We start from the raw sequence: 19796 nt of genomic DNA on the forward strand, positions 1-19796 counted from the left end.
CATGAATTCAGCTTGAGGAGCAGCACGTAGGTGAAAAGCAGAGTCTTACTTGCCATCGTCTCTTCTCCAGATGCCAATGTATAATTGCACATGCAGCCCCATTTGATCAAGACTACAGCAATAATATCAACAGTAACTGAAGAATATGGCATCTGGATAGCCTGGTAATATAACTACATTTTGTCCAGCTTTGTCAAGATCCAACAACATGGAATGAAAACAACAGCCATAGACTTATGAAGGTCTCTTGTCAGCCCAGGAAGCTTCAGCTAAAGTAATTTCAAAATTCAGTTAATAGTTGATGGACAACCCCAAGCAGTAGCACTTAATATCCAAATGATTTAGAAAATGCAAACTCAAGTAATCCTTGTATATTGCAATTTGGTGTTTCCTTTCTGGAGCATAAGATGACACAATGAGAGAAAATGAACATCCTCTTCAAAAAAGCATTGCTCCTCAGCCCCCTTTTGTCAGCAGAGTGGACCAAACAACCAATCCGTTCTGTTCATGTCATACCTACATCTCCCCCTCAGATTACTGGGGAATCTACTCGACAATCTCTTCTATAATTTTACTGCTTTGCATATTAGGAGAGAAAGTGAAGTCTACGTATCTCAGAATAACTCCTGTTGGGTGCATCTTACAACTTTCCTTTTTCCTTCAGTACACATTACAGTCACTTCCTCTATGAAAAAACGTGCTATTGAGTACAGTAGCGAAAGGATATCCTCACAACAGTTTTACCCAACCACAAGAAACTAATAGATCATCCTGTTCCTAAGACACAATTCTAACAAGATTTAAAACACAATAGAAAATACATAATTTACAACTTAACTTTGACTTACCCGCGGACTGGCTATGCACAGGAAGGACGGCAGCTCAGTCACCTGGCAGCACCGTACACATGAGGTAGCTGATCTCCTTCGATGTATGACATGATCTGAATAGCCAGTAACTGCTTTAGAGTGGCTACTGAACACAAGGTTCTGAAAACAAAATTAAAATTAAGAAGTTACTATGGCTATAAAGAAAAACTCTTAAATCTTGTAACCACCCATGAGAAGGACAGACAGAGGACATTCACCAAATATTTCTCATTGAAAAAGGAAACTCTACACATCTTCTACAGTGACAATGTGCAGGATCTTTGTGTAATTATCAGAACATTCGAATCCTGAAATGCTTGAAATCAGAATAGCTCCCCTCAATACTTGCCTTTACACTCAGTTGGCACCAGAAACAAGTTTTTCCTTCTTTGAACCTTTTGACCTTAGCTTTTATAATGAAGAAGGGATGGGAATATTCTAGTATGTCTGACCCTCAAGTTGTTTTCTAGCTACTCCTTTATCTACTCTGAAGCAGGGATAAAATGAAATTTGGCAGAGAAAAAAATTAAGACTCTAAATGAGATTGGACTGGTATCTTTGGACTTTCATCTTTTCCAACCTTTTCTTCATTTTCTATGCAAAATGGCTCTGAATTTTATCCCAAAGACTTTCAAGGTGCTAGCATGGTTACTCACACACATGAACCCCCCCATGTATGAAACCTGGAATTTGCCACAAATGTATCAACGTCCTTTTGATAGAGAAAAATATATTGACTCAAAAGTGGGGACACTGAGATGACATTGCAGTTTAAAGAAAGGAGAGCTCTTTGAAGGTGCTCAACTCTACACAGAAAATAACAGAAAACTAAATTTTATTCACTTGCATCAGTTATTATATTTACTTTTTTATTATATCTGCATCAAACAATGAAATAAACTGCCTATAGATTAAGCCATTTTTGCTGCTTAGTTTTTATTCTGACACTTCTATATTCATAGCAACCAATTGTTATTGTTATGTATAATCATTTCCTATAGTATGCAGAGCATTTTTATGCATACTATAGGAAACAAGCAACAGTTTTAGAAACATTAAGACGTATGCCACACATCACAGGATCACAAGATGTGCCCTCCTGAGAATTCCAGCAGTTCACTTCAGTAAAACATGAAGAGCATCTAAAGCTTTGGCATTGTTCTGCCTCAGTTCCTAACACACCAAAATTAATTGCATCCTAATGCACCAAAATGAATTGCATGAGAACCTCCCAATTTTCTAAAAACCCAGTGTTTTAAGTTCTAAACATCAGGGCACATGATAGAAGCAGACACTCTGTATATAATGTCATACACTGGATATATGCATTCCCATGTATGCCAAAAAATGCTAGAAAACATCCACAGCAGTAGTCTATTACAGACCATGCATTCTGGGCCCTTTCTATTTCCACATACAGATGCACTGGGCAAGATACAGATGGCTGGCACATGTAATTTGGAACCTGATGACAAGGGAGAAAAATAGTCTTACTGTACATACGTGCTAGTACCACTTAAGAAATACAATCAGTCAATCCTAGCATGTGAGCCTTTCAGCTGCAACCAGTGTGACTCATGGTCTGGAGCTGGAAAAAGAAAGTTCATACTCTCTGACTAAGCATCTGCTCCTCTATATAAAAGGTGAGAGCAGAAAGAGCTGACAGCCTTTCACTGACACTTAGCAGGGTTAAAAAATCACAGGTCAAAGCTTGGGCCACACTGAATAATGCGAGATGATCCCAAAACCAGGCTCTTACTCAGCTGGCAATTCTTTATCAGTAATGCTGGCTTAAGCAACAACTGCTTCACATGTTCACTCCTGTCCCCGCAGAGTCCCTTCTTGTTGGCCTAACTGTCTGTACTCATCAAGATGTTGGTCAAGATGAAAACAAATACTTGCCCCTTCACTCCAAGCTAGTTTTGTGATCTGTTTCACCACCTGGTAAAAGAGGCCATGTGCTGAAACAGCAGAGTAGGAAGCACACAGCTGGGAGTACATGGCTGTGGACAACCAGTGTGAATGCTGGCTTACTCATCTGAGAACCAGAAACAGTGGCAACAAAGCACCAGCACTGCTGCTGAGAAGGGGGAGTCCCTTCCCATACCATGCCACTTCTTGTGCTACTTTTATCACCTGTCACACCCCTCCAGAAGCCTATTTAGCTACACATCTAATCAAAGAACAAATTCAGCAGCCATGAAAATAGGAAGTTTTCTGCAGTTGGCTCCCATGGGGATGCGACACTGCAAGCCCACATGAGCAGAGGCAGGATTCAGAGGCTGGGAGTAAAGAAAGGACAGCAAGAGTTAGAGGGGAAGAGTGACATCCCTTCTCAGCAACAGCTGGCTACTAGGCAGAGTCACAACAACTGCTTTAAGCTCAAAGCCCCTCTCTCCCTAACCCCTGGCCCACACACTGGGCATACAGCTGATTTTATGAAGAGGAATCAGCACTGCATGCAGCCACAAGAGCTTTCCAGTAAGTCTTATGACAACAAGCATTGGCATACCGATTGTGGGCCTGGTCATTAGAGGGGTTTGGTAACTATTTCCTGGAAAGTGAGAATACAAGAAGTGGATAGAGAGGAAGCTAACAAACTGTAATTCCAAACCTATGCAAGTTTGTTATTTAATTCCCTTTTAGAAGACAGTATCAAAGAGCCATCAAAGCTGGCTTTAGCCCAATTAGAAGTACCCAGGAAGAAACATAAAGGAAAACTTCCAAGAAGGTATCCAAAATAAGAGAAAAATGCTATTTTTGTATACACACAGTATTAGAAGTAGGTCTTGTACACTGGCATTAAACTGGTGTTCAGCGCCATGCTTCCTGTGCATGAATTATGAGGAGGTTACTTAAACATTCCTCTCTAAATTCCCTGACATACGCAGCCATTAAGCATTCATGGACAGAGCAGACACCAGATATAACAGGGACAGCAGAAACCAGCTTCCCATCAGTCACACATGGAAAAGACCAGGTAAGGTTACAGAACTGAACACAGCCACAGCTCTGAAATGGCTCCTATACCTTAGTACAACAAACTCAAGAACTGAAGAGGAGGACTGTTAAAAAATGAGAATGTACACATCTACTGCAACTATGCAGTCCAAAGTTAAGTGTTGAAAGAGGCTTTCCTATATTGCAAACAGAGCTGCACATAAATATGGGTGATTGCTACCAGCATCTTAAGCTCATTAACACTCATTTTTTTTTATAGAAAGAAAATTAGGAAAGCAAAGGAGAGAAGGGTTCATCTCAACAGATCAGATTTTATATTAATTTAAATCAATGTATACAAATATAATACACATGTTGTGGAGGTGCTGAGTAAAGGGAATGAAGAGACCTCACACTGCAAGGGATTTCTGTGTTTACATGAAGAAACTCATACTGTCTTTAGACAGGTGTTACCTCAATTTCAGAAATATCTATTAAAAATAAATGTGCTTTTTGTCTACTGACTTATTTTCATATTTTGTCTCTTCTATCGGAAATGCTGATCTGAGCAGTTAAGAAAAGCCTTTCCAGATTTATACCATTTCCTTTTTCCTCTGTTTCTCCCCCTCCTCACTGCCCTACATGTTACTATCTTGTGAAGCTCTAGAGGAAGCCTCAGGGGATTTTACATTGACAGTTTCTCAAATTTGGGCTAAGATAAAAAAAGTGAGTCCATTTTCACTCACAATGATGCATGCTGCTAAAAGACATGCACATAAAGGGCCGTTTGTTTTCCAACTCTCCCTTCAGTTTTGCAAGGTTTTTGTGGGTTTTTTCTTTGGTTTTGCTCCCCCTGTTTGGTTGGAGTGTTTTTTGGGGTTTTTTTTGTTTTTTTTGTTTTTTTTTTTTTTTTAAATGTTCTATATGTAAGCTGTACAAACAAAATTCTGCAAACATAGCTTATTTTAAAGTGACTCCAGGTGACAATTTGTCTAACATGCAGGTTAGAAAACAGTTCTAAAGAATGTCTTAACTGTAGGGCTAAACTTCCTTTAGATATAGGGGTTATCACAAATGCTCTGTACTGCACACACTGATGAACTTTGCTCCTCAGCTGGATGTTTTCTATGTAAAAGGTACTAGTTACACCAGTCACTAGTTACACCAGTCACAGCACTGGGATCCCCTGAGACACAGGTAATGACTTCTTCAAAGAACAGAAACTATTTGGAGAAAGCAAATTACATGTTTAATTCTTGCCAGGTTGCGGTACAGGGGGGTCTGTAGCCTATCCAAATGTTTTACAGTTCATTGTTAGTATTAAAACCTACATGTGCATATTCCACACCTCATATTTAGTATCTATAATTTCACCTTCTGTTCGTTAAGAAAATATAATGACTTTCATTTTAGTATTTATACACACTAACCCAAAGGTTATGTAAAGATCTAGATTGTCTTTCTACACATGTAAAAATGAATGTTATCTTCTGTAAGCGCATACAACTTCTGATACCATCTACTCCTTTATTGTTAGACTGCAACATTTGACACCACACAAGTTTTCCTTAACCATACCATACCAATGAGAGGACAGAGCTGCAGTATAGTTTCTGAGATAAGCATTGCACTGTCAGTATACAAACAGCTGAATGCATCACAAAAAAAATCCAACCTGACAGCAAATCCATATAACGCAGACATTTTATCAAGCTACACATGGAAACACAGAAGACCAGCACAGCCAGAGTTAACTGGCATACACACTCAGTTGGCTTGCTCTTTGTTTGATAACTAGGACGACTCATTTTGTTGGCTTTGCTGTTAACACTGCAAAACATGACACCAAGTCCAAAGTTGGTTTCCTACTGCTTATGCATCTTCAATTTCAACTTCCTCTACACGCTATTCAATTGAATTCTGGCTATCTCCTTTCCCCTTCCAGACTCGTGAACAGAAGCAATATTCCCTAGAGAAATTTGGCACGATCTCACTGTTTCAGAAAAGATTTTTTTTTTTTACTGCATATCTGCTAACTGACCTAGATGCTTTCCTGACTCTATGTTACCACTTTTGTGAACTTACTTCCCAGTTGAACGAATCAACGGAGATATAACCTAACAACAGAAATTTAGTCATAAAAAGACAAAACCTTCACACACATCACAGGCAAAAGATTAGAGAAAATTACTTTCCATTACACAGTAAGATGAACACATTTGGAGTCTACCAGACAGCAGCAGAAGTAAATTTCAGAGTAGAAAGACACCATTCACAATGCATGTCCATCAGCTCTGAAACACTGCTAGGCTGAAGTCTCTGCTTTCCCCAGTTGCTGCAACAACGTATTGAATTTGAGAAGAGTTTATTTCAGTCAGAAAACAAGCATCTTACATGTAGAAAAATATTATAAAACTCTTAAGCTCGCATGTAGAATCCATCCCTGACAAATCATGACTCTAGCCGTATTGCTCCAGTAATATTTTTAAGACTTCTAATTCAACTGATTTATTTTTTATAGCAAGTTTTGAAATTTATCACCACATGGGAGGAAGACAGCAATTAAACTATTTTTCTATTCAGCACTCTGAACATTATTAACTATATCTAATAAAGCAGATAATAAAGTCATCCTGTTTTCAAGTTTGTTTTCCTCTGTTTTATAAGGATAGAAAGGTTTTCCTAATTTCTCACTGATGAGGATTTGTTACTGTCTCCTTATCACAGAAATTTTCCTTACCTGCAGCAAAGTGCAGCTGTGCAAGTTAGGGAAAGACAGAGGGAAATTTACATCAAGCAAGAAATCCCTGTTCCCCAGAAAACGTGACCCCCGCTGTTTCTCCCCGTTGGTCTCCATCCAGGAACGCATGTGATGGAGCCTGTAGGATGCCTTCAGAGACAGGAAAAGAGCTAACCATCTGAAACAAAACACAGTAGATAAATTTAATCACTGCTTTGTGAAAGAAAGGTGTGAGTTACAACGTAACTATTTGACACAAATGTTTTTTCAGAATTTCAGGCTTACAGTGTCCTGACTTAAAGGAAATAATTTTTGCTAGACATCTTCCAATTATATTACTCATTTTATTTTCCTTCTAAGGTGGCTTAACTGAATCTAAGGGATTAAATCAGAATACACTTTGAAGCACTTCGTTTAAAAGGGTCCAGACCGAGTTAGCCACTACTACTTAGAATTGCACTCTGACTCCTCTGTAAATTGTTCTATAAATAAATTATTCATAACAACCTGCACAATGAATGCAGAATTTATCATAAAGATCCTTCAGATAGATCAAGAGAAATTTGTATTATGTTACTAAAACACAGACAAATGAAACAGTAGTCCAAAATCACAACAGTATTTCACTTACAAAACCCTAAGCAAAACACCTTTATTTATTAATAAAGACTTGCTTTTAATCTCAAATTTCTTACAGTCACTATTTAACTTCAGTCAGAGTACTGTCCGTTGCAGAGTACACTATAACTTAAAACAGATCACTTCCCTTTCCAAGATAATGCAGTTCAGGATACTAAAAATCCATTATCCTAAGCCTACGCCTTGAAATTCCATTCCATATTAAAAACAGGACATGTGGAAAGTAGACAATATGGCTCGGAGCTGAAGAACAACTATCACAGCACAAGCTTATTCCACGTGTGTTAAAACATATGCTCAATTGCAACTGGTAAGCATTGCAATAAACTGGCCTTCAAAAGTCTGGATTTCATGCTTGATAATGCCAGCAACCTACTGTGTGACCTAAGCAAACTCTTCTGCTGCCCTTTGACCATCTTGTGTATTTACAATGTCAAATCTTTGTAACAGAGGTTTTCTTTTGACAGAGGCATAAAAATTGCCTTGCATAGTGGTGTCCTATACCTGTAATATTAGATAATGATAGACAATTTATAATATTAGGAGGCATAGAAAACACAGGTTTACAGAGAGATGCCTCCAACATCACCTCTACTTTTCCTATAATTACTAAAACAGAGGAAAAAAACCTCAGTTGTCCTCACCTGGCTAAATGTCCCTGATTCATGAGGTTTGCCATTTCTGCCGGAGAGACATCAATAAACCGGAGGAAAGAAAAACAGCTTTCTTCATTGATGCCTATGTCAAATAAATACTGAAGTTAGGCCAACACATTTCACAAGACACTCATATCTGAAAACAATAAACTTACTTCATCAGTTCAAGGTACACATTCTCTGACATATGACAAATCTAGGTAAATAAACAGGAGATCCTAATTTAACCTAGATCTTTCAGAAATATTGAAAATTTAATCTGAACTGCTGTTGCCTGACACCAAGTTCCAGTTCATTTTCCAGTCTGGGCAAGAGAAGGGTATTTACCAAGACAGACAAACATGTTCTAGGCTAGAAAACCATGCAGCCAGTAAGGACATTGATTTAACTTACTAAGAATCAATATGCAGCGTGCACATTTGTGAATCAAAACACGTATCTGCCAGACAGCTGACCAGAACACGCATAGCTCATGCCAAACATGCTCCCTCTCACTCTCATCCAACCAGTCAGTCAAACGGGTTGGAAGGAGATGTAGGAATTGGTAGGGAAATGTGAGTATGGGGATAAGGATGCAAGGGATACAGCAAGGATGATGGATATGCTGCAGTGAAGGGTGAGGAGCAGAAGAGATTATGTTCCATGTCAATGGAGAAAGTCTTTCAGGCCTACCCATGTGCACTGCATATCCCAAATACCATTCATATCTTTTTACCTTTTAACTTCTACACAAAAATTATATTCCCAAAACTATTTTCTTTTTATGGTATGCCAAAAAAATGTCCCCAAGAAAACAGTCTATTACGAATACCAAACCAAACAGAAACCAGAAAAATTAGCGAGACATACGGAAGTTAGAGCATTACAAACTACTGCAGACTCCTGTAGCTGCATCTGGTTATTCTTACTTGAAAAGGGTTTTGCATAGCTGAACAGGTCCATGCTAACAGATTTCAGCATAGTAATGCAGACAATATCTCTCTTGCTTTTTTCTCCCAAAGTTTTCCCTACCCCAGCAGCTGAGCAATCTAATTAGCTCTTTTTAGTGAAAAAAATTTCAATCGTCTATAATAATAAATTGTATTTGTCAATATAAACAGCTTATGTGGGTTTTTTGCTCATTGATTAGATCCTGGGTCACTTGCATCTTATGTACTTTTTAGTTGAAAGAGAAGTTAGCAGGTTAACATACAATACAGCATGTTCTGAAATTAATCCAAGATTTCTCTGAACTGAATCTGTGAAAAATTAGACTAAAAAGGCAGCATTAATCCCTTGAAGCAGGTTAAAACAAGACAGGAGGAGTGGAACAAGAGACTGAAGTAACTAAGTAACAAGTTGTCCATAGATTATTCTTCCAGCTGCTTCCATCCTCTACCTCACTGAGCAAATGAAATATATGTACAAGTACAAATGATAACAAAATTCTAAAAGGTTCTAATCAGATTATCTCAGAGGACTGATATGGCATCTCAGTCCTTCCCCCTAAATAAGACATATTACACAACATCACATGCAAGTGTGCAACCCAACTTGCTTCCCAGGACTGTAAACCTACCCTTTCTATGGAAGAGAGACTGCTGGATGTGGTCTGGTGCAAATGGCGAAAGTAAAACCCGTAACCACCTGAAAATGAAAGCAACAAAACCAAACAAAATCACTAAGGTGTTAAAACTTACAATGTTCAATCACATAATCAACAGAAAACGCAGAGTAACCATTCAGTTCTTCATTGTAAGTATTTCAGCACTCTGGGTATCTGGAATTGCATGGCAGTAAGAGAAAAGCATCATCAGTCCACATGCATTATTGTTCATTTGACACTGGGACACACCATTGTTCTGGAATTGCATCTGATGCTGTAGAACTGTTAGTCTTACCTTCAAACATAGCTTTCTTATCTCTGCCCTGAGCATTTCTCATAACTGAATGCAAACAAAATTAATCAAGAATTCCCACAGTCAGACAAAACTGCACTCGGGCAGCTTTTATTCATCCAAGGTAAGCATTAAAAGCTGTCAAGGCACTAGCAGATGCTCACGATATACCATGTCACAACAGACAGATAATAGCTTCCTTAAACATGAAAACTCACTGAAGGGAAACCAGGGTTTTTTTTGGTTTTGGGGTTTTTTTTAAGAATTCTTTTAAAGTTTAATTCTATTACACATCATCAGCAACAACTCTAAATTCCCTTTCCTGACTTTCTTATTCAATCAAAGGGGTATTTGATGATCAGGATTCCACCGAGAAACAGCATCACGTATCAGATTCTTAACAGCTGAATGAATGAAAGAAAACTAGGAATGCATCGCTTGGCCAATGTCATTTAAGCACATCAGGTAAGGCAGTTAATTAGCACTTACAAAGCTCAAATAAATCTAAGTAATAATACTAAATATGCTAAACTGGAGAGGAAGTGGAGAAGGCTTGCCTGTCCCGTGAGTGGTTAAAGACCCTGATCTGTCCATGACGGTAGATGAACTTTGAAATCTGGTATGGCTTTAGGGAGATGTGAAATGGAGACCAAGTTTCTTGTCGCTCAAACAGCTCTGGGTGATTGCACACCTGTAAGAAAGAGGGCATGTCAAACACCGGGAGGAATTAATTTAGTCTGATGCAGCACTGACATCCCAAATCAGCTATGACTATTGATCACTAAAACTTTAATATTAGACTAGTATGTCACAGCTATTTTAGTACATCTGCTCAAATTTGAACACTACTTCTTACCTTTTCCTATTCACATAACAGCTATTGCCTCTTCTTCCCAAGTGAATGATTTCCTTCAACAACCAATTTGGAACCAAACCAGTTAGCAGATGCATGCACCATTTGGCTAAAGCTCTTCTACCCCAACATCATGCTACACTGCATCAGAAACACAACTGAACTGCTTGCAAATTTGCTTACCTATGCCAGAATTTTTTTTTATATGGTGTTTTCTAGAAGCCACATTTTAGTTCTGTACTAATGAATGATTATGTTTTTAAAAAGTTATTACTTAAAATAGCCTTACCTTCCTGAACTGCATGACTAGATTCATGAGACTACTAGTGGTGGTCTGTGCTTGCTGAGTAGTGCCCATTGAGGACTGCAGGAGGTCATCAATAGAGATTTTGTTTTTCAGAGCTTGGTACAACAGCTTCTGTCGACTTGTCTGCTGGCAGTACATAAGAATTTCAATCTGCAAAACAGTAATGAAGATTTAGCCTTTTCTATCTCTGAAATGGAGGATGACCACATCAGTACACACAAAGCAGAGAGAAACATATCTTAAGGAAAACATAACTTTCTCAAAAAATACATATATAGGCACTTGCATTCATATCTGTATTTCAGGATCCAGTCTGGGAAGCACTTAACCGATAGGTGTGTTTCGGAAGGCTTTGGTAATGATGTAGGAGACAGACCTTTAAAAGTATGTGAGCACAACTAAGCAAACAGATTCTTAAGAAGTCTGAAAACATCATATTTGTGCAGCTGATCAGCTTAAAATCTGACCTCGATTCTACTATCCTACTGTTAAAATGCTACCCATTTAGAGCCATCTTAAACAGGTGTCAGGAGCCCATGATAATGCCAGGTGCATCACCTAACAGTGTCTGTGGGAAGCTCTAGTTTTGAATAAGCACATCAGAACAAAGTAGATGTCTCTTAGCCAGTGGTCCCAAAACCTGGGGACACATTGACCACAAGATCATCCAGTATAGCTAACATCCACATGAAATTAGGAGACTAACAAGAGAAAAGAGTATGATGTTGCCACTATGCATTTCTTGCTCTGTACAAGCAAGCAAAAAGAATCCTAAATCTACACCACATACTTCACAAAGGCAACTGTAGATGTTTATTACCCAATCACTGCTGTATCAATCTCCTTCACTTCAATTAGTGGTATTTCTGTCAACTTAATCAGGCTTAAAGATTTTTTTATTTGTAACTGTTAACAAAATGTTTTCCCTAGAAGAAAGGTTTATTAATTAGGGGTTCTTCAGTTACATTCACATCTAATGAGACTGCTGGGTCATGGTGCCAGAAACTGAAGGTCCATGAAAGGTCTACAATGAAATTTAAGGTTTGCAGACTGACAAATGAGTTTGCAAAAACCAGATTAGAGAACAGAGTTATAACAATAAAGTTGAAATACTCATTCCAGATAAATACTTTTGCTCACCTTATCTGACAACTCATTCTCCACATCCTTCTTGATCCTTCTCAACATGAAAGGCTTCAGGATCATGTGCAAGCGGGATAGCTGGTCTGAAACACAGGGAAGGGGGAAGAAGGAACAATTAATTCACCAAAGAAGAAAACTATACGGTGTTCTACTACAAATTAAGTCCCTTACTGCTCAGCCATTTCCCCCCCATATGAGTTCTTACAGCACATTTCTCTGTTGATTTTTCTTTTTTTAAATGAGTGCCAAGCTCCACTGTTTAACTTATGAACCTAAAGATCTGCTTCAAAAAATAAACTTCTAAAGCATTTTATGTGTTCTATATTCCTCTGGGCTGAACAATATGGGCTTAAATTTATCACTATTAGTGAAGAAGAAAGTTTCAGATGAGACAGTGCTAATTCATGAAAAGAGATCATTACAGTTTTAAGTCTCGCGCCCCCCAAATTGTAACATCACAAGAACAGGGCATAGCGCACTGACAGACTACTGCACTCTTTATGATAACCTGTAAAAACAAAGTTCCGGGTATTTGAGAACTCTTAAAGCCTTTATTTTTGTGACAGGTTCCAACTGTGCTGTTCTACTCCAATTAGCTACTTAACTTACCTAGATTTTCTACATAACTATTCCCTAAAATTTACTGTGAATACTTTTTTTTTTAAAAAAAAAAATAAAATTTAAAACAATTTTTATACTTCTCTTCTGGAGCTCAAAAGGTGTTTAGGGCTTCACTTCATAATTTTTATGTCTAGAGCTTGCAACAGACTCAGAAGATCTCCAAGATCATGTGCTCTGTAGAAACTTAAGAAACACTTACAATATTTGTTCTCCTGTGTTTGGGAAGGAGGAGGACTGGAAACAAATAGCAAGTCAACATTTTCACTACATGCTTTTCTATTCATTTCACATGCTACATTACAGTCAGAAACACAAACTTTGACATAAACCATGGACAACAAACCATAACATTTCAATCACACTATGCACCCTGTGCTTTAGAGGACATTTCTCCTACCAAAAAATGAGAGACAAAGTTTATCCATTAGTAGTTGGAAAAGGCAACATATTTTTAATATAAAAACTACTGCAGTTACACACTGCACTCACTCTCATCAATGGCGGATTTGTTCTCTGCATGGCTCTCAATGTCCTTAGAAAACCACTCATTGAACTCTTCATGGGAATCAAACAGCGTTGGCATGATAAAATGCAGCAGGGCCCACAGCTAAAAGGAGAAAACAGTAGATCAGCAAAAGTCACCCTACTGTGGACAAGATAATTGGGGATCCCAAACACTTGCAGCTCTTTATGAGCAAAATCACTTTACTAGATCATGAGACATGGCAAAATTAAACAAAACCCAGCTGCATCCTCTTCCTCCTCCCCACCCTGACACCCAGAAAAATGCCAGATATATCAACTTAGCAAAACACCATTAGAAAGCAGTGAGCAACACAGCACAATGATTACAGTCAGCAGAAGGAAAAGCCCCAAGAATTAGATTTCATCCTGTAATCTAGGTATTACTAATCATTGGGTATCTTCAGTTTATTTTTATTTGAATGTGTGACACATTTCCCAATTTTCCCCTCCCAGAGCTGATCCCATATTTGTTTGCCAGTGGTTTGCTACAAGCATGATTCCACAACCACACAAATACAACAGGTTTCTCAACTGTTCACATATATTTAGTATATATTCTTGTTATTTATAAAGAAACGTCCACTCTTGTGAGCTTCCAAATACCTCAGCCATGGTGTTCTGGATTGGGGTCCCAGTCAACAACAATCTGTTTCGACACTGGAACTGTAGTAGGATCTTCCAGCGAACGCTGATGAAAAAAATTAAGAAAAATCATTAAAACTGTTTTTTGTAGAAGACAGTAAAACATAAGGAATTTTAAGACCAATTGCTTTCAGTGACCTTCCCAAATAATTTTTGGAGGTCACTGAGTAAAACGGTGACAGCTACTCCCCAGTCTTTCAAAAGACAATTACAGGAAGAAGTAGCCTTTTACAAATGACAAAGAAATGTGCATCAATTATTTTATTTTTCTAAGTATCATTTTACTCATTTTTAATACAAATGCTTGGATACTAATAAAGTCTCATTATCAGAATAATTAACTCCCCAAAAGAAACAGTTGTTATGAATCAAAATGTCATGTATTTTTCAGACTTTACAACACTAAGTGTATGGTCTACTGTGGCAGGAGTGCTGAGCTATACATATATATACACACTTAAGAGGGGCAGTTTCCAAGGAACGCTGAAGAGACAGACTTTGGTAAGAATGAGTCTGCACCTAAAGCAGTCTTCAACTTGCAGTGTACAGTGACAACCTGGACAAAGGTTATGGGAAAGCAATTACAGAAATAAAGACGGACAAATCCATTATTTGAAAACAAATAGAAAGCTTTCTGGCACAGAGTCTTATGGCAAAGATTGGGCTTTATTGCAGCCAAGAACATTCACAAGGTTCTGACCTTCATTTGTGTCTGGAAGTGCCACTGAAGGAGGAATCAAAATAATGCATTTAATGGAGCCAATATAGCAATATATGCTAAAGACTACAAAGTATTCACTAGGCAGAATTCTGTGAGTAGCCAGGAAAGAAGATGAACAGCATTTCAGACTGTTTTGTTTAACTATCCTGTACTCAATGAAAGTTTCTGCTCCACAATTACTTTTTAATTTAATTACTTTTTAATTACATTTTACATATTTGGAGAAGGAAAATCTAGTGGATCAATCCAGTTTCACAGAGTTATACACATACTTAACTAAGTTAGATACTTAACTAGGTTAGACACTAGGGTCTTATGGATGTCAATTTTAACTTCTATCAATTTATGTAATCCTGATGTTTTCATGAGGTTGACAGAGAGAGAAGTTTTTGTTTCCAGTTAATTTATTACCTGGAGCTACTCTTGAGTGCTTGCGCTTCATCCAGCACCATATATTGCCACTTCACTCGCTGGAAATACTTCACATCCTGTACTACTAGCTGGTAACTGGTAATCACCACATGGAAAGGAGCATCCTGAGTATACAATGTCTTCTACAACCACAAAATAAGAAACAAATGTCCACATTATGTAAATACATTGTGAAGAGTTCACTTGTGTATACTGTAATTTCAGACTTCTGTTTCATAATCTTTTCTTATTATTACTGCATTTTTCCTCAGCTACTTTTTTAATTAATTACAGCACAGTTATTCAACTGGTGGATCTGGACTTCAGCCCATTAGTCCCTGAACAACTTCAGATGTTTCTTAATGTGCCAGACAAGACTCAGGCATTGAACCCTGCAAAATGCTGCTGTTAAATCAGGAACAAACTGACAGGCCTGCAGGGATGCTAGACTTGGGCATCCTGAGTTAGGTTACCCAAATAGAATAAACAGTCCTTGACAATGAAACTTCCCGCTTTATTTACAGAGCTCTGGTTTCTTTCACTGAACTCCATACTGCCCTAAAGTGCCCTGTACTGTATTGCTCTCCAGCACAAGAGAAGCCTTCTACCTCATTAACTTAATGAAAATGCTACTACATGGATGAAGAAACAGAACTCTGTCTCCACACACTGTTTAGCTTGGTGGCTTGTAGCAACAGTTTCTGGTTTACTCTGCACAAATAACAAAGATGGTCAAAGCACATGAGTGTGCTATTGTTACCTGACTCCAGAACTTCCTGATCACCTTTCTATCATGGGGATTTCCCCAGTAAGGTAGCACCTAGAACAGTACAGAAGTAGAAAGATATTATTTTCAAATAAAGACATATCTGCTCTAGAATTTTATACTATGTATTCTACAAAATGAGAAAGACAGATCTCTTTCTCAAAAACAATGAAAAGGGAAATTATCTTTCTTAACACAGAGAAAAATCAGAAAGCACTTAAAACCATTTACAAACAGAGCATTCCAGGCAAAGATATCAAACAACTTATGTCTAGTATAAAGACTAAATCAGACTATGCTGAGAGTCTCAATAACGCCAGTAGCATGTTACACCTTATAGTAATTTTTTCTAAAAATTAAAAATGATACTTTGCTTATGTCAGAAAGACGTCTGTCCTCCACCGCTACAGTTAACCCTACAGGACTAGTGGGCTTTTTCTCCTGTTTAACATTTCCCATTGTCCCGTTGTTTTTTTTTTATTGCAGAACTGTCCCCAGAAATCTGAGCTAAAGTTAAAACATCTGGTCTAGACATATTTAATATAAGAATTTTAAAAATCAAGCACTGCTGCCAGAGGAATCTGTTAATTCATTTATAGCTCAGAATTTCATGGGTCCATTACTCAGAACAGATCTGCCCTGCACTGAAACCAGTTACTGGTTAATAATATTGTACTGCCATCTTCTGTCTGACGAAAGGACTACACTCAACTAAGACAAAGTGAGGAATGCTGCTTTCTGAGGTTGTGAAAGGTCTTAAACGTCTCCATGCTTCAACTGACAAGCTCCAAATTTCAAAGTGCCTTTAGTCGAATATTATTCCAACTGTTCTGAAATAATAAGGCTAATAAAAAAGTGATTTGCCTTTGAGTTTACATGTTCTGCCATGGACCTGAAGGAATTAATTTGCTATGGTTTACTACAAGCATGACTGACTACACATTTCTGTATGATTAGAAGCAGGAACAAAACTGGTTGAAAAAGATTGAAGTTGTAAACATGTGGCAATCATAAGTTTAGAAAACTTTTTACAACGTGTTCTGTTCCACGGATGAGGTAAACATTACTATGCAATAAACCCAAAGAACAGCTATATAATGACAGAAACATTTTGGGTTTTTTTTCCAAGTCAAAAAAGGGAAAATTATCTTTTCACAAGCATCCTGACTGCGTTTTTAAAACTTTTTCTGTATTTCATTTATGAGAAGGAGAAAGCATTAACAGTTGCTCGCCTATTCTATACAATGAACTGATACAAGAGATAAGTAAGTAGGTAGAATAGCCAACTGCTCTAATGTTTTCTACTCCAGGATTTTTAATCAGGGCCCTTATTATTTTGGACCATGCAAATACATAGATGGATTATTTTTAGGTTTTTTAAAAGTAATTCCTCACTAACTTAAGCATTTCTATTTCATCAGTTTCTTTGAAGTCTCAGTAATCCCAATTTATCCCAAAGTATATTCCCAAATTATACACATCCCAGTTTATCCCAAAATACTCAAATCATCCAGTATTGAACTATGTTCTAGCACAACTTCTCCTCATATAGATACCTCAAACTATACACCACCATAACCCACATACAGTCTCATCAGGGATCTGCAGAACAAGCTATCTGAAAAGAGAAGTCCTTTAATACTGCCCTACCCCACATCAAGAAATCAAATATTACTTATAGTAGTACTTCCAAAGTATTTTCCTTCACCTTATCAAGTAACCAAGACATTCAAACAATTAGCCTGAATGTTACTGGCATACTGGTTACTTATAACTAGGTGTCTCTTACTGTCCTCTGTAAAAAAGAAAATCAGATGCTTAAAAAAAACGATCAAGACCTCTTCATATCAAAGGTTACTATGTTAACAACTCAACTATTTAAACTATATTCTGCTTTGCAGATGTAACTGCAAGCTTCTGACACTTTTGCCTATATTTAATTCTAAAATTTCAACACTGTTTCAGCGGTACACATTCTTTTCAAATCTTCCTTTACAACACTCCAATGTTTTTCACTGGGGACTAGGTAGGCAGCTTGTTTTTCAGTGACTGTTCTTTGCATTCTACTTACTATGCTTTCACACTTACAGTATACCTTAAGAACTCAATTTATTTTCTTCTAATATTTTTGTTCTTATCTATTTATGCCTCACATCTCTCATTTTTCTTGATTACTGGTTGCATGTCTACGGTTCTTCTACTTTCTGCAATAACAACTGCATACCTTCTCCCTCTAATCTGTTTAGAGTTCAGTTTTCCCAGAATCACAGGATCACCTAGGTTGGAAAAGACCTTGAAGATCATCCAGTCCAACCATTAACCTAGCATTGACAGTTCCCAACTACACCATATCCCTAAGCGCTATGTCGACTCTACTCTTAAACCCCTCCAGGGATGGGGACTCCACCACCTCCCTGGGCAGCCCATTCCAATGCCCAACCACTCGTTCTGTAAAGAAATGCTTCCTAATATCCAGTCTAAACCTTCCCTGGCACAACTTGAGGCCATTACCTCTTGTCCTATCACTTATTACTTGATTAAAGAGGATCATCCCCAGCTCCCTGCAACCTCCTTTCAGGTAGTTGTAGAGGGCGATGAGGTCTCCCCTCAGCCTCCTCTTCTCCAGACTAAACACCCCCAGTTCCCTCAGCCGCTCCTCATACAACATGTGCTCCAGACCCTTCACCAGCTTCGTTGCCCTTCTCTGGACACGCTCGAGTAATTCAATGTCCTTTTTGTAGTGAGGGGCCCAAAACTGAACACAGTAATCGAGGTGCGGCCTCACCAGTGCCGAGTACAGGGGTAGGATCACTTCCCTGTCCCTGCTGGCCACGCTATTTCTAATGCAAGCCAGGATTTGTTCATGTACAATCTTTATCTTGCTCAAATTGATATGAATGACTGAAAATACTGCTCTAACCCTAAAGACAGTACATAAGACTGAAATATTATTCCTGAATCTGCTGTCAGGTCCACACATTAGAACTGAACATCATTTCCCTGCCCCATTTCAATTCCTCACACACATCAGCTTAAAGACACAAGAAGGTATCTTCAAGCTGATGCAAAATGAAAATCGTGTGACTAGAGTAAGAACATTTTTAAGCCTTAGATAATTGAATGCTCCAGAAAAAACAGATGATGGAAAAATATCAGAATCAGGCTCATTACAGAGTTTCAAATTCCAAGGTAATTAGACACCCAGATGTGGCAAAGAACTCAGGAGAACAAAACGGTTGCTTTTGAGAAAACAGAACTTTCTTGAACATGCTTATTACCTTAAATCTAGGTACAAATCTGGCAAACTCCTGATGCCAGTTGTTAAGAGTAGAGGCAGGTGAAATTATTAAAAAAGGTCCCCAGATGTTCTCTCTCTAGAATACACACATTAAAAATAAAAATTAAAAAAAAGACCCGCAAATTAATTGAGGGGAAGGGATACAGAGACAGTTTGATACAGCTTTACAACTACTAAATGAGCAAACTATATCCAACACAGCAAATCCTCCCAGCACAGCAGGGTGATACAGAATCAAATAGAGCAGATCTAATGTTTAACTAAGACTTAATTTCATAACAGCAAAGTTGGTCCCAGAACAATTCCCTTTGTTTCTGAAAGTTGCCACCTTTGAGTACCAACAGCCCCTATCATTTTGGGGAGGAAAAGAACTCCAGGTGGCATTAGAAAGCTTTGCTCCATCACATCAGATTAGAATGCCCTCTGGTGAATAACTAAGTTGATCCATTGGTGTATTAGTAGTTACAAGCTGGCCTGCATAATGAAGAGCCAGAAAAAGTAAAAGCCCTGTGCAGGCTTCCAAAAATGTCAAGTTGCAGTGCAGCAGGGAGACAAGCCTATCTGTTATCCCTTCCATACAGATGAGCTCAAGACCCTTCAGCTCTGCACACCCTTCCAGTGTTGTGGTCAATAGTGCCAGTGGACTAGTATCAAAAGGAACATAAACAAATGCACATAATTGTCATTTGGTCACTACTGCAGTTAATTCTGCTCTCAGTATCACTTGGTTGATATCCCCTATTTAAGGCAAGTTACTGGATGCCAATCAAGCCTTTTTTTTAGAAATA

At 38.1% G+C, this 19796-nt stretch overlaps 1 protein-coding gene across 1 annotated transcript in view; it reads right to left on the reverse strand.

Annotated features, from left to right (window-relative positions):
* Positions 1-19796, reverse strand: part of INO80 (INO80 complex ATPase subunit) — a 71778-nt gene that overhangs the window by 30314 nt on the left and 21668 nt on the right. Inside the window, exons 14-25 of the mRNA XM_074824133.1 lie at positions 18989-19084; positions 15705-15764; positions 14945-15087; positions 13774-13858; positions 13135-13252; positions 12022-12107; positions 10864-11031; positions 10279-10412; positions 9403-9470; positions 7833-7926; positions 6550-6727; positions 849-989 (exon numbers count right to left, since the gene is read on the reverse strand). Of these exons, the coding sequence (XP_074680234.1) occupies positions 849-989; positions 6550-6727; positions 7833-7926; positions 9403-9470; positions 10279-10412; positions 10864-11031; positions 12022-12107; positions 13135-13252; positions 13774-13858; positions 14945-15087; positions 15705-15764; positions 18989-19084 (1371 nt within the window). The remainder of the gene's footprint in view (positions 1-848; positions 990-6549; positions 6728-7832; positions 7927-9402; positions 9471-10278; positions 10413-10863; positions 11032-12021; positions 12108-13134; positions 13253-13773; positions 13859-14944; positions 15088-15704; positions 15765-18988; positions 19085-19796) is intronic.

Source organism: Strix aluco, chromosome 4 (assembly GCF_031877795.1).
Source record: "Strix aluco isolate bStrAlu1 chromosome 4, bStrAlu1.hap1, whole genome shotgun sequence".
Classification (NCBI taxonomy): Eukaryota; Metazoa; Chordata; class Aves; order Strigiformes; family Strigidae; genus Strix; species Strix aluco.